We start from the raw sequence: 12748 nt of genomic DNA on the forward strand, positions 1-12748 counted from the left end.
ACAGTCCTTGGTGCGGCGGGTCTTAGGGCCCTTGACCACCTTGGTCCATCCCCTTGGCTGGACAGCATGGGAGGTCCCTGGGTCCTCCCTTGTCCTGGAGGGAGACCGTGGTCTACCCTCCGCCTCCCAGGGGAGAAGGGCCTGGCAGTAGGAGTCTGTCTCCTGCTCGCGGTCCCTGATGGCACGCAGTCTGTGGACTGTGGCCTGGAGCTCCTCCAGCTGGCGTGCCAGAGACCCCAAAAGGGAGCAGACCCCACAAGGGCAGGTGGCCATGCTCGTGGGCCTCAGAGCCTGAAAAAGTGACAGGCAGCCCCTGCAGCCAAGAGCCAGGGGCTCCATCTGCGTGGAGGCCTCTGAGGCGCTGGAGGAGGGGGCCGCAGACCCCGAGGGGTGTGGCACGTACCCACCCGTGTCATGCTGCTGGTGCCCTGGCTGTGGCTAGGACTGGCTTCCACAGGCTGGGGGTGCACAGGCAGGGCCTCGGGGGGGGCCCCCCCACTCACCCTCCTGCGTGAACTCTGCATTAACTCATGCACCGGGTAGACAAGTGTGCCTGTTTGTGCGGCGTGTTTGTGAGGCTCCCTGGGGGGCTGGGGAAAGTAGGGTCTGGAGGAGGGGCGAGACCCTTCCCGGTCCACTCAGCCACCTCCTCCCACTGTCTGGGGTTAACCTCCTCCGCACGACGGGCCCCGTTTACCTCCGGCTGTGCTGGGGGTCGGCGAGGTGCTCCATGGCTTTTGGGGGTCGCTATGGGGCTTCAGGGGAGTGGGGGCGCAGTGGGCTTCCACCTTGATTAACCCAAACATAAGGTCACCTTCCTGCACAATGTATCTTTGAATAGTCAAAAGGTCTTTAAATAACTTGTCTTTATTCTGATGAAGTTGTAGGTCAGTCCCCTTTGGATGGCAGTACTGAAGAGCAGATGATAGTCGCCAATCCTCCAGATGTTTGCCAAGTGGTAGAGGTGACAACAGAGAGTGATGAACAGCCCCTGAGCATAAGTCAGTTGTATCCCCTGCAGATCTCCCCAGTCTCCTCGTATGCAGGTAAGCAGATGGCTGTTCCTCCGAAGAAAGTGCACGAGATTGAGAAGCTTTTAACATAAAGAATTGGGTACCATAGAATGGCCCTAAGTCATTGTCACCATTGGGGTGGTGGGAGGTGGTTTCTTTGTCATGGGATTTACACTTTGCTAGTAATTTTACTGAACCTGACTTGTAATACTCACAGAATCTTCCCTAGTTTTACTCTGGGAAATGAGAATCCATATCTATTTTAAGATGGAAACATAAGCTCCCATTAAGTCATCTTGTAGCCCTTATTAGCATGACAAATGGAAAATAAACCTTTGTAGATGTAAAGCAGTTAGGTCTACACATCTTTTAAGGGAGCATTGTCAACCTGAGCTGCAAAGTTTTCTTTCTCTGCTAAAACACCTTTGATGACTAAAGTTTAAGGACGGTCTCTGCAATATGATTGCTTTGTGCTTAGGACAACTGGGCTAAGTGGAAAAGTGAGTAATTGGAAGCATCAGGGAGAGTGGATATGTCTGTTATAGGCTGATTTGCAGAATACAAAGCCAGAGGAGCTACTGATAAAAGCCAATCTGGAAAGGTAGCAATAGTTTCACTCACATCCTTCATTTTTAATATGCTGTTAACTTGATTACAAGCCTTGGGAGGATGGGGGTAAACTGAAGTGTTGTCCTTATAGACCAACACTAATATGAAATCATTCGTGTTTGACTTGATGTATGTTTTTGTGTTTAAATTAGGGTACATTAGTTCCAGGTAAAATTTCATTTAAAAAACCTCTTAAGGTCAGGGCAAGTACTGTGATGTTCTCTTGGGATTACCTCCAACATTAGTCTGCCACAGGTTGATATATGATCATAATTCCCAGCGTCTTTAGTCAGGGATTTCCAGAAATTCAGAGTGGCTTTGGGAAGGATAAGGCAGTAAGATGCCTTAAAATTTATTGTCAAAGGGAGAGAGTGCTTTGAAACATTTGCACTTTTTTTCAAAACTCTCCCTTTATGAGCCAGCATGGCAAAGATGCTTCTCTGAAGCTCATCTGTGCAATCAAAATAAATCATTTGAAAACATAGCAAAGTCAGTGCATGCATCTGCTCTGCACCTTCCTGCTGTCATGAGGCAGACCTACAGACAGGTCTCCCTCTAGGCAACATGGTGACTCTTATGACTCTTACGCTATTACCACTCCTTGTAGTCAACTTAGAAGGTACAAATGGGGAAAAAAGAGGCCTGGTTGTATTGTCCCTGTCCCTGCTGCTGTGTTGGTATCTTAGATGTGAGTAGGCTACTTTTACTTATTCTTATGTACCTGCCTGTGGTACAGCTAGTCTGTGATGGGGATAGTTGAGAGGGGAATTTAAATCACCTGTCTTCCTGTGAGTTAGTACCACAGCAGCTCTTGGGAATCTGGTCCATGAATATCTTTTTGAAGAGTGCAAATGATTCTCAGGGCAGAAAGAAGAATAGGAAGGCTCTAGGCTTTATGTTAGGGCTGCCACCAATCCTGACATTTTCAAGATATTCTCACTTCTGTCTCCTACTTCAGTATCACTGAGTGTGAGGACATAGGCCTATCATACAGAGACTTAGTATGACAGCATGTCTTAAACCATTATCCTTACCTAAAAAGTGGACAGCTGTACCAGAGAGAACCTTTTTTTTGCTAAACTGCATCTAACTCCTTTTCAAAGCTGTTCATATGAATGATGCTTATGGTTGTCTGATATTTTTACAACAGACTCTTTGCCAATCTCTCATCTGGCGTGACATTGATTCAGATAATCTTCCTGCATCTCTGTCCTTTAATTTTTGTGCACCTCAGTAACCAGCTTCCTTGCAAAGCCTGTTTTGCCCAGCATTTTGTTGCTGATGGATTCTGTCTCATTTGCTTCACCTCCTTTGCTGTGTTTCTTTACCTGCTTCTTGTTTACACCTGCTTTTCTTTTTCTTTTCATGTCATGCTGAAATGCTGCTCTCTCCTGCCTTTCCTTTGACCTCACAGCTTATGGTTGGGTGTAATTCGCCAAATTTCAGGAGCAGTAGCATTTTTGTGTACAGGCATTCAAGAGATCTGGGCTTGAAAGCAGAACTGAAAGCCCTAGTTTTAGGGCTTGTTTACGTGCGAAAATTGACCAGGATAGCTGTAATGCAACAGTCATCCTGCAATAGCTGGTCCAGTGCAACTCTTTTATATACAGGTACCATTGTGAAATAAAAGCTGGGGGGAGAGAGAGAGTGAAGATGCAGAAATTACGAGGGTGTTGTGCTGTATGTGGAGGTCACTCTTCAAGACAATGAAAAGAATGTGTTCATGGATCATTTGTTGGAGGAGCGCAAGAGTGGAGTTTTTGTGAAAGGGCAATAAGCAGAAATCGGGCGGTGGGGGGGGAGGATGAAGTTTCATAGTGCTTAGGGTTGGAAGGGACCTAAACAGATGATCAGGTCCGACCCCCAGGCAGGAACAAGTGCTGGGGTCATAACACCCCAGCCAAATATCTGTCCAGCCTCCTCTTGAAGACCCCCAAGATAGGAGAGAGCATCACCTCCCTTGGGAGTCCATTCCAGAACCTGGCAGCCCTAACCATAAAGTAATGTTTCCTGATGTCCAGCCTGAACCTTCTCTCTAACAATTTGTGGCCAATATTCTTAGTAACTCCTGGGTGGTGCCTGAGGGAACAGAATCTCACCCAATTTCTGCTGGTCCCCCCTGGTGAGTTTGTAAACAGCCACCAGATCCCCTCTCAGCCTTCTTTTGTGGAAGCTGAATAGATTCAGGTCCTTTAGCCTCTCTCCGTAGGATCTGGCCTGCTGCCCCTGGACCATGCGAGCAGCCTTCCTCTGGACCCTCTCAATGCTAGCCACATCCCTCTTGAAGTGCAGGGCCCAGAACTGGGCACAGTACTCCAACTCTGGCCTGACCAATGCCGCATAGAGGGGAAGAATTACCTCCCTGGACCTGCTTATGATGCATCTGTAGATGCACAACAAGGTGTGGTTAGCCTTACTGACTGCTTCCTCGCATTGGCGGCTCATGTTCATCGTGGAGTCAACAGTGACATCAAGATCCCTTTCTGTCACTGTGTTGACAAGAAGGGTGTTCCCCAGCTTATAGGTGTGTTGCAAGTTCCTTCTCCCTAGATGCAGTACCCTGCACTTGTCTGTGTTGAATTCCATCCTATTCTTATCTGCCCACCTCTGTAACCTGTCTAGATCTAGCTGGATTCTGTCCCTCCCCTCCAGCATGCCCACCTCACCCCACATCTTGGTGTTGTCAGCACATCTGGACAGCGTGCTTTCCACACCCCATCCAGATTGCTGATAAAGATGTTGAACAGTACAGGCCCCAGGACTGAGCCCTGGGGGACTCCACCGCCTACATCCCTCCAGGTCAAAAACGACCCATCCACCACCACTCTCTGGGTGTGACCATCTAGCCAATTTGCCACCCATCTGACTGTGTAGACATCAATGCCAGAGTCATTGAGTTTTTTCAAGAGAACGGTGGGAAGCCATGTCAAGGGCCTTCTTAAAGTCCAGGAAGATGACATCTACCTTGACGCCCTCATCCAGGGACTTTGTGACCTGATCATAAAAGGAAACCAGGTTAGTCAGGCAGGATCTGCCCTCAACCTATGTTGGTTGCCCCTGAGTATTACCTTCCCTGCTGGGCCCTTGCAGATGTGCTCCTTGATAATTTTCTCAAAGGTCTTCCCAAGGACCGAGGTGAGACTGACTGGCCTATAGTTACCTGGGTCCTCCTTTCACCCCTTCTTGTAAATGGGGACCACATTGTCCCTTTTCCAATCATTTGGTACCTGGCCAGAGCCCCACAAGCACTCATAAAGCCATGCCAGGGACCCCGCTATGACACCCGCCAATTCCCTCAGCACCCTCGGGTGAAGAGCATCTGGACCTACTGATTTAAACACGTCCAGCCCCTCCAAAAGTTCCTTAACTAGGTTGTCCCTGACCCTAGGCATGGCAGTGCCTCCTTTGGGTCCGTCCATAATCCTAGTGGGGGAAATGTCCCGGTCCCTGTTCAGAAATATGGAAGCAAAGAATTCGTTAAAGAGGTCAGTTTTTCATTTGCTGCGCCTGTCCTGTAGGGGCCCCACATTACCCGATGCCTTCTTCTTATTCCCTATGTATTTGAAAAAGGACTTCTTTAGTCAGTAGTCAGGATGATGGCAGTATGTGTGTGTGGAGAAAAAGTGGTGATGAGAGGGGGGATGTGTGGAGGTACAGTCATCAAGTGGATGATTGGGGGTTGAGTAAGGAGGTGCAGGTATTTTAGGGTGAGGATGGAAGAGGGTGTATCCAGAGATGCAGACATCAAGAGTAAAATGGAGATATCTGAAGAGGTGCAGTGGTCAAAGAGATGTGTGGGTGTATGGAGGGGCAATAGATAGGGGAATGATGAAAGGTATGAAGAGGGAGGTTACAGACCTGCAGTGGTTAGAGGATGAGGGTGTACATACGCAGAGATGCTCTGGTTTGTGGAGGAAGAAAGGAAAGAGTAGATGGCAGGGCAGTAATCAGGAAAGGGGGACACTGAAATGCAGTAGTCAGGATGATGAAAGCAGTGCAGAGGTCAAGGGGATGATAAAAAAATTGTGTGACACTACAGTGGTTGAAGGGCTAAAAGTGGGATATAAAGAGCAAGGGAAGGATGATAAAGTGGTTAGAGATTGACAAGATTGCACTGTCTGCAGAGGGATATTGGTCAGAGGATGATGTGTGGGGGATGTGGAACTACAGTGTTCTGGTTATGAGTGCAGTATGTGTGGAGGTACAGTGGTCAAGAGGATGGCAAGGGGGAATACATGTGCACAGGCCTTTGGCTGGGGGCTGATTTTGGCGTGCATGCCTGGTTATGCAGATGTCCTGGGTATGAGGAGGATTGTGGAGATGCATCGGTTGGGGCATGATGAGATGCGTCTCAAGCACTAGATGGGGATTACTAACCACAGAAAATGTATAGACATGTAATGGTGAAGCAGTTGATGAGAGGGGTGTGTGGCTTCCTCCAGACATTACAGGTATTGCACAATACTGGTTCACTGGTTAATTGTGCAGTTACCTTAAGATCAGCAACACATGCAAAGTACTTATCACACACTAAAAAGCTCCAACCAGCAATAAAGTTAGACCTCAAAAATGTGTCCTAACTTTATGGCTGGTTGCTGTTCACCAGGGCACCCAAGGGGAAAACCAGGAGTAATGGCCACAAACTCCTGAAAGATCGATTCAGGCTCAAAAGTAGGAAAAACATCACAGTCAGGGTGTCCAGACTGTGAAATAAGCTCACTCCAGAGATGGTGCAATCACCTACCCTGCAAATCTTTAAGACAGTCACCCTGCTGTGGCCACCTGACCCCCAGTTATCTTTCCTGCTTGGTGCAGGGGACTGGACCCAAGGATCTTCCAAGGTCCCTTCCCGCCTTTCAATCTATGAATCTATTGAGCTTTAATTGGCACCTGTAGCAGGTCTCTGTGCTGACAATTGACAGGGCTTCCAGCCACAGGGATGCACCATGTCCAGTATGAAACCCCTGAGCCCAGGAGATTGCAATAGCCACGATCCCCAAGGCTTGGGGGTTTGTGAAACCGTTGGTCCTGGCTGGGCCATGTACACAGCTGGAACCAAGGGTCCTCTCATCTGATCTGTGATGCAGCCAGGACTGAGAGCCCCCTCAGGTATGGGACTCTTGGTCCCAGCTGCATGTGGCCTCCATGGCTGGGACACCATTTACCAAAGAGGAGCCTAGGATCAAGCTCCCTCTATATTGGCAACAAGGTGCAATTTGAATCTAATGTGAAATTCCACAATCACACTTCCTGCCATGCATGTGTGGATCACACATTAGATCCAATCATGCCTTTACTGGCATGTGTAGAAGGGGCATGCAGGTGTGTGTGTGCATGTAAATGCAGCAGTTAAAGAAAAGATGAGGTGTGGGTGCAGCAGTCCAGGAAGAAGTGGAGGGAGGGTATGCATGTTTTGTGGAGGGTCTTGGAATAGCAACTAAGGGTAAAACGGGGATTAACAATAGCAATAATAAAACTGAAGCAAAGATGATTAGTCCTTGAGGCAAAAAGTAAAAGCATTCTTACCTACCAGTTTTTGGCACCTTTGGTTGAGATTTTGCCTTCTGAAACAGTACAAAAGTCTTTGAATGGACTTTGATTGTGACCTCCAAGCCAGGCCAGATATTGCTCTTCCAGGTAGTAAGCACAGTAATGGGTGAGAGAGAGGTCTCTTCTTTTCTAGTATGATAGTCTCTTGAAGAAAAGTAAGTTATCTCGTTTGCTCTTGAAGTTAAGCACTGATACAACTCTTGCGCATCTGCTTTTCTTTGGTGTCAGTTGTAGCCATGTTAGTCTAAGGACATAGGTAGACACAGTTATTTGGATAAATGTGGTGTCTTTTATTAGACCAACTGAATAGTTGGAAAAATTGTTCTTTGCAAGCTTTCAGGCACAGGCGCCCTTCCTTCGGTGTAGGGAGAGTCTGCTGGTCTTTGTCTTCTGTCTAGGGTCAAATAGAAGCTTAAGTCATAACACAAAATGCAAGGCTGTGAAAATGGAAATGTATGTATGGCAGGGAAGATCAGAGGGGATAGGAGTTAATGAGTGTGAGACAGGTGGGAGGGGGAACAAAAGAGGGAAATGTCCACAGGTGATAAAATATAGCTGGGAAAATATAAAGAGTTTACCTGGGGTTATCGGATGGTAGGCAGGTTATAATGTGCCATAAATCCAGTGTCTATATTTAGTCTATGACTTTTTGTATCCATTAGATTTATGAAGTGAAGTTCCTAGGCTCGTCTACAAAGGTGTTTTATAAATTCCCTTTGACGATTAGAACTGAGAGATTGGAGAGAGAGTGGTTGTCTTGTGAGAAGTGTGCACCCACAGGTAACTGGGCATTTTTGTCTTTGATAGATTTATGGTGTGCGTTCATTCTGGTATGCAGTTGTTTGGTTTCTCCTACGTAGTGTCCATCAGGGCATACAGTGCACTGGATGAGATATATTTCTGGAGGTGCAGGTGTAAGATCCAGGAATGGTGACAGTTCTGTTGTGAGGCATAGTTATTGGGGGAGTGGTGGAAATATATTGGCAGGTTTTACATTTCTTGTCCCGGCATGGTCCATGACAGGCACCAGTACCAAAAAGCTTGCGAAGAACAATTTTTCCAGCTAGTCAGTTGGTGTAATAAAAGATATCACATTTTCCCAGATAACCTTGTCTGCTTTTCTTTAGCATTTTCTGCCTCTAGTATGTTCTGTTTCCAGTGTAGAGACACATTTATTATGGTAACCGTGTGATTTTTATCTTGCATAATTGCTCCCAAATTGAGAAACCTGTACTTATAGGCCTCATATTACAGGTCAAATCAGTTTATGGATGACAGGGCATTAAATCTTTTGGACTGTTTGTTTTTTCATTGCATGTGGGGACTTTTTTAGGCTTTGCAAGTTTGGAAGCAGCTAAAAACCCTCTTGTTTTTAGAGGGGAGTGCATCAGGTTAGCTGGATTTTAATACTCTGGTAAAATAATGCCAATTTTCATTTTTACTTCCATTTTGACCAACAGAAAGTGAAACAACAGACAGCATTCCCAGTGATGAAGAAAATGCAGAGGTAAGCACTTTGTTTTATAGCACTTGAGAGCAGTTTTTCAAAAGCATTGCCATCTGCTGCAGAGGTCCTATCTCCTTGTCTGTTCTGCTAATGCATTTCTGTTGAGTCAGTATTAATTTTAACAGTGGCTGGAGGAAAGGAATGTTGGAGAGCAGTCTGTGTGGAAACAAATGCTCAAGTGCTTGCAAAAGTAGATTAATGCCTGTAAAATTCCCTCCTGATCTGTCAAAATTACAAGTAAACTAATTCACATAGGAACATGAAATGTGTGGTTTAGAAAAATGTTAACAGATTATAACATTTTTGTAAGAGAGAAAATCAGTGGAGAGGCTGTGTGCATGTGCATGCACGCACACGTGCATGTATGTATGCATTTGTGGTTGCTTAGTCCTTGTTGCAGAGTAGTTTAGTGTTTTATCTTGGTTACAAACATCCTTGTTTGGGTCTTCTTACATGTCATTTTGATTCATACAAAGGCAGGAAACAGACTGATAATGACAACAATGATAGAAAGGCTCTTGAAAACTTGGTGCATATGGATTAGCAGATTTCCTGACAAATCTCTCATGCTTTGGATGAAAAGAAGGCAAAGGAGAACACACACACACACCACCAAAATTCTGTGCACTTGTTCTTTGCAACCTAGGAGAATACCTTTCTATTTGCATCCTCTACTTTTGTAACTGTAAACATGCCTGTACGTCCATTTGCACATGTAAGGCTATGTGCAAAGCATGCAGTTAGTCACATGTATGCGTGCGCACACACGTGCGTGCGCACATACGTGTGCGCGCGTACACACACACACACACACACACACACATACACGCGCGCGGCGGAAAACAGCTGAAAATAGGGCTTCAGGGTTTCTGTTCCTGAAAGGCCTCCCTGCAAAGCCCTTTCTATTAAAGAATTCTGTTGTACAAACTTGAAGATACTCAGCAGTGCTAGCTTTCTTAGTGCATAATCTTTGAAGGTCACCAAGCTCCAATCAGTCCTGCTCCCAAATGAGGATTTGGGTGAACACACACAGTCCTGATAATACCTCACACAATAAAAAGAAGAGAATATTCAAAAGGATGTTAAAGATATCCTTTTGCTGAGCAGCATGCTGTACTACAGCTGAGCTCCTACTGCTGCCAGTCACAGGGTTGTTTATAAAAGGGCATGAATGAGGGAAGTGACCCTAAAACAAAGCTGAACCCTGTGTCGTTATTATTTTCCCTCCTGCTTCTGCAAGCAAAGGAAGGCCTAACTCAAAAGGATCCCTGGGACAGTCTGGACAGCTTGGGGAAGGGAAGCACCTCCAGCTTGCTTTTTCAGTTCAGGTGGAGCATTAGCTCTGCAGTAAAATCACCCAGCTCGCCAATGTATGAGTCCCTCTCCAGGTAGAACCTGGGGTTACTGCATGTATTGGGAGGTGGAGCCAGTGCTCTGTGGAACAACGCCCTGAGCTCCATGGACAACAGAGTAGCTAGCTAAGCACACAGTAAAGCTTTTCCAATATCAATAATTGCCACTGGATTTGCATAATAAAGTTGCATAAGAAAAGGTTAGAAGCACAGGCTTTTCCTGAGTATCTGATCCATTACTTGGAAAGCAGACTCTTAGTTTAGGTCATGGTTGAAAAAGATGATAGAGCAGCCCCTCTATCCAATTGCTGAAAGAGTTTACAAAATCACATTTATTGTTTCTTTCCACTCAGGGACGGCTTCACTGGCAAAAGAAAAACATTGAAGGCAAACAATACTTGAGCAATATGGGGATGAGGAATCCTTCCCATCTGCTTCCCAGTATGGCTACCTTTGTGACTTCTAACAAGCCAGACCTCCAGGTCACCATCAAAGAAGAACCCTGTTCACTGCCTTACTCCTGGCCCGCCTTCCCAGATATCCCTCTCCCACAAGTAGTGTCTACAGCTTCTACCAGCAGTAACAGGCCAGATCGGGAGACACGGGCTAGTGTCATCAAGAAAACATCAGACATCACCCAGTCAAGAGTCAAGAGCTGCTAAGCCTTTGGCTGTGTGTTTTTAGCTTTGTTTTGTTTTTGTATTTTATGTTTCTCTAGAAGAGGTGCATCTCTGATGCACATTAGACAAATCTAAGGGAAAGCCTTGATTATATAGAACATTGCTGTGGCCGACTCCAGTACTGGAGTTTTCTTAACTCAGGATTCCAGCCATCAGTATGTATACCTGAAACCAGATGGATTTACAAGGTTACTGCATAGGAAAACAGAACTCTGGCCCACTTATATAAGTTCCAGTACTGCATAAGAGGACCAACAACCACAAGAGAAGTAGTGGTGCTGATGCACTTCTTACAGTCAAGGCTGTGATGGAACTGAAAGCCTCAGAATGGAAGAGAAAATGTGAAGTAGCTGGAATATTTTTAAATAAAGATCTATTGTGAATATGTACATAGTGCAGCACTAGCAAACGTTGCAGTCTGCTTCTGCACCTTATTAAAAAGCACTTACAAAAAGGCCTTCTATTACCTTGCTCGAATTAATGGCACATTCAAGGTCCCCACTTTTCCTGTTTCTTTTCCAAGCTATTCTTGTTAATATGTCTTTGAGGAGGAGGGTAAAGAAAAGGAAGGTAAAACTTCCCAAGTGGATTTCATACAATTTAAGATTGCTTTTCTCATGTTTGTTTCTAATCTTCTATGCTTGAATGCTGCGTGGTACAATAGGAAAGAAAAAAAAGAAAACTATTACAGAGATATTATGCAAATATCCAGATTTAGAAAAGAAAAATACTCTAATTCTAACCAGAGCAAGCTTTTTTATTTTTTATACGGGGAATATTTTATTCAAAGTAAAATTCTAAAGTGAATATAATTGTTTTTTTTTTAATCTTTTCTACAGCAAATTTATAATTTTAAGATTCAGTTCTTGGTTATTGGCAGTTATTACATCCTTGTGGCACATTTTTTTTAATTTTGTAATGATGAAATAGCTTTTATGAGCTCTTGTAGCAATCAAATTATCCTGTGGATTGATAATAAATATGGTATATAGTTAAATTTCTAATAATTATAGCGTCTGTCTTTCCTTCATTTTACAGAAATTCCCTGAAGAGCATGAGTGTGCAAGATGAAAGTGAGAGGTGAATCCTCTCAAACTGAACTATTGGGATTAGTCCTTTCCTTAGGCTCTAGAAGTAAACTGTATGTTTTGAATTAAATAGGGAAGTGTTACCCTGCAGCAAAACACAGGTAAAAAAAGGAACTAGTATTTAAAGGCATCATGTTCAAGCGTGGCCTCAAGGGCATGCAACTGGGAATTAGAGGACTTACATTTGGTTCTCAATTCTGCTACTGAGATGTTGTGTAACTTTGGGCAAGTCATTTGATTTTTTTTTTTGATTTTTTTTTTATGTCTTTGTGTCCTTGTCTGTGAAATGGGGATAGTGCTACTTTCTTTTTAAAGAGCAACTAATAAGAATCTACTATTACTAATGGAGTGAGCATAAGATTGGCAGCCAAGTCAATTCCCTTCTGAGTTCTGATCTTGTAAGTGCTCTCACAGCCACCACATGAGGATAGGTTGTAAGCACTGTCATCTGTACTGAGTATCTTGATAAAGGTGCAGAGTCCTTTGCAGGCAAATCATTCAGAGCCTGATATTGTGAGGTACCGTGTATTTGTAACTTATACTGGCAGCACTGAAAATTGATGACATTTACTACCTTAGAATTTCTGGGCCAGATTCATCCCTGGAGTAACTTCACTAACTCCAAAGGAATGTGTGTTCGGTTGTTAGGCCATCAACCTCGTATCTATAGAAATTACAGTATTAGTACCGCCTCATGGGAGTTAAAAAGATATATTTGACGTGTGTACAATCCTTGATCCAGTGCTCTTACAATGCTATTATAATTCTGTTATTAGACTTCCACTTTCTTCAGACGGCTTAAGTGACACCAAATATACCAGGAAATAGTAAACAGAAAAAGGAGTCAGCACCATAAGGAAACAGGGCAGCTGGCAATTAAAAAGGGAGAGATTTGGCCTTTAGTATTTTCCTGCATTACTAACTCAATACAATTTTTTTTCCCCATTTT

The 12748-nt window shown here is 44.6% G+C and overlaps 1 protein-coding gene across 2 annotated transcripts in view; it reads left to right on the forward strand.

The window, feature by feature from the left end:
- Positions 1-11718, forward strand: part of IRF2 (interferon regulatory factor 2) — a 79817-nt gene extending 68099 nt beyond the window's left edge. The window contains exons 7-9 of one of the 2 annotated variants that reach the window (XM_090036112.1): positions 882-1046; positions 8633-8679; positions 10385-11718. In XM_090036112.1, coding sequence (XP_089892238.1) covers positions 882-1046; positions 8633-8679; positions 10385-10693 — 521 coding nt within the window. In that variant the 3' untranslated portion in view covers positions 10694-11718. The remainder of the gene's footprint in view (positions 1-881; positions 1047-8632; positions 8680-10384) is intronic. The other variant, XM_090036113.1, reaches the window with a different exon arrangement.
- The last annotated feature ends 1030 nt before the right edge of the window (positions 11719-12748 follow it).

The sequence above is a fragment of the Crocodylus siamensis genome, chromosome 2, assembly GCF_052110815.1.
Source record: "Crocodylus siamensis isolate JL-2025a chromosome 2, ASM5211081v1, whole genome shotgun sequence".
NCBI lineage: Eukaryota > Metazoa > Chordata > Crocodylia > Crocodylidae > Crocodylus > Crocodylus siamensis.